The sequence below is a fragment of the Sphaeroforma arctica genome, assembly GCF_001186125.1.
Source record: "Sphaeroforma arctica JP610 unplaced genomic scaffold supercont1.152, whole genome shotgun sequence".
In the NCBI taxonomy this organism is placed as follows: Eukaryota; class Ichthyosporea; order Ichthyophonida; genus Sphaeroforma; species Sphaeroforma arctica.
Genome location: NW_014040406.1, coordinates 66,489 through 67,798, shown reverse-complemented (window position 1 = coordinate 67,798; position 1,310 = coordinate 66,489). Strand labels below are relative to the sequence as shown.

The 1,310-nt window shown below is 41.0% G+C and overlaps 1 protein-coding gene across 1 annotated transcript; it reads left to right on the top strand.

The window, feature by feature from the left end:
- Window positions 1–676: 676 nt before the first annotated feature.
- Window positions 677–1,081, top strand: SARC_03113 (hypothetical protein; the record flags this gene model as incomplete). Its single annotated transcript, XM_014303106.1, has 1 exon — window positions 677–1,081. One exon carries the CDS (start codon window positions 677–679, stop codon window positions 1,079–1,081), a length of 405 nt encoding a protein of 134 aa, XP_014158581.1.
- Between the last annotated feature and the right edge of the window lie 229 nt (window positions 1,082–1,310).

The following is a 1,310-nucleotide window of genomic DNA, read 5'->3' as shown; positions in this document are numbered from 1 at the left end:
ATTTTTAAAACAAACCCTATGTATGTATGGAGTTAGGTTATATTTACATATGTACTTCGTCCTTTTTTGAAACAAAGGGCAAAGCAATGAAAGCATACATAACTGGAGCCTGGATGATGCCTCATCACTTATCACTCATCAGTCACCAGTCATGAGTGAGACATGAGTGAGAGTCATGTAACAAGTCGTGGACTTGTGGCCGTTGTGGGCTGAGTGCCTGAGTCTGACTGGTCTGACTCACGGACTCACGTCTCACGGTCACAGGAGTCACGGCTGAAGTGCTAGAAATAACTTTTTACAAAAACAATTACAACTGCCAAAGCAACTCAGGGTTCAGAGTCAGAAACTCAGAACTCGTGGGGAGTGGTAAATGTGATTACTAAATACTAAAATCGACATACAAAATCTAATTCCGAAATACGAAGATTGTTTGTTTTTTTCCGTTTTTGTTGACAATATGAAGTTGCTAATAAATACACGAGATTATGTATGCTTGATTTTATCAAGTGCGGCAAACCATTCAGGCTTCAGTCTATACAGTATACACTATACTATTTTATTTTCCTGCGAACCAAAACGAGATACCTCTATGCTGTCCCATATCGTATAAAAGCCACCATGCACTAGATACAATTATCATTTCAACTATATATTTCAAAAATCAATAATTTGCATAATGAAGTTCGCCACCATCGCCACTATTGCCGCCGTTGCTGTTGCTGTCAGCGCCCACACCTCCGAGCAGGAGATCACTTGTGGTATTAAGGGATTCACTGGAAAATCATACGACGAATCCAAGGTGTGCTGCGAGTATTCTGGAAACTGCGGCAATCTGTCCAAATGCACGGAGAGTTACTGCAAAGCCTCTAGCAGCTCTGGCAGTGGTAAGAACGAGTACAAGATCACTTGTGCCGAGAAGCGTGAGCGTAACCCTGACGCATTGAAGGGTCCCATCCACAAGAACAAGGAGTGCTGCCAGTGGTCTGGTGAGTGCGGTGACTTGAAGAAGTGCACCCAGTCATACTGCGAGAAGGAAGCCCACTCGTCAGATGTTTACAACCGATCCGACTTCCAGTTTTAAGTTGTAGCTTCTGCACGCTTTACGATTAATTAATGAATCAGTATCAAATAAATAATATATATATATATATATTTCGCAGAAAAATATCAAGCATGGCATGAAAATCCTTCCATAGACAGAGATTATGATTTTAACGTAGTTTCTGTTAGATATTGCTATTGTTTACCAATAATGAACTACATGGCTTGGCCCTGGGCACTATGTGTAAATACGAAGCTGTGAGTTTATT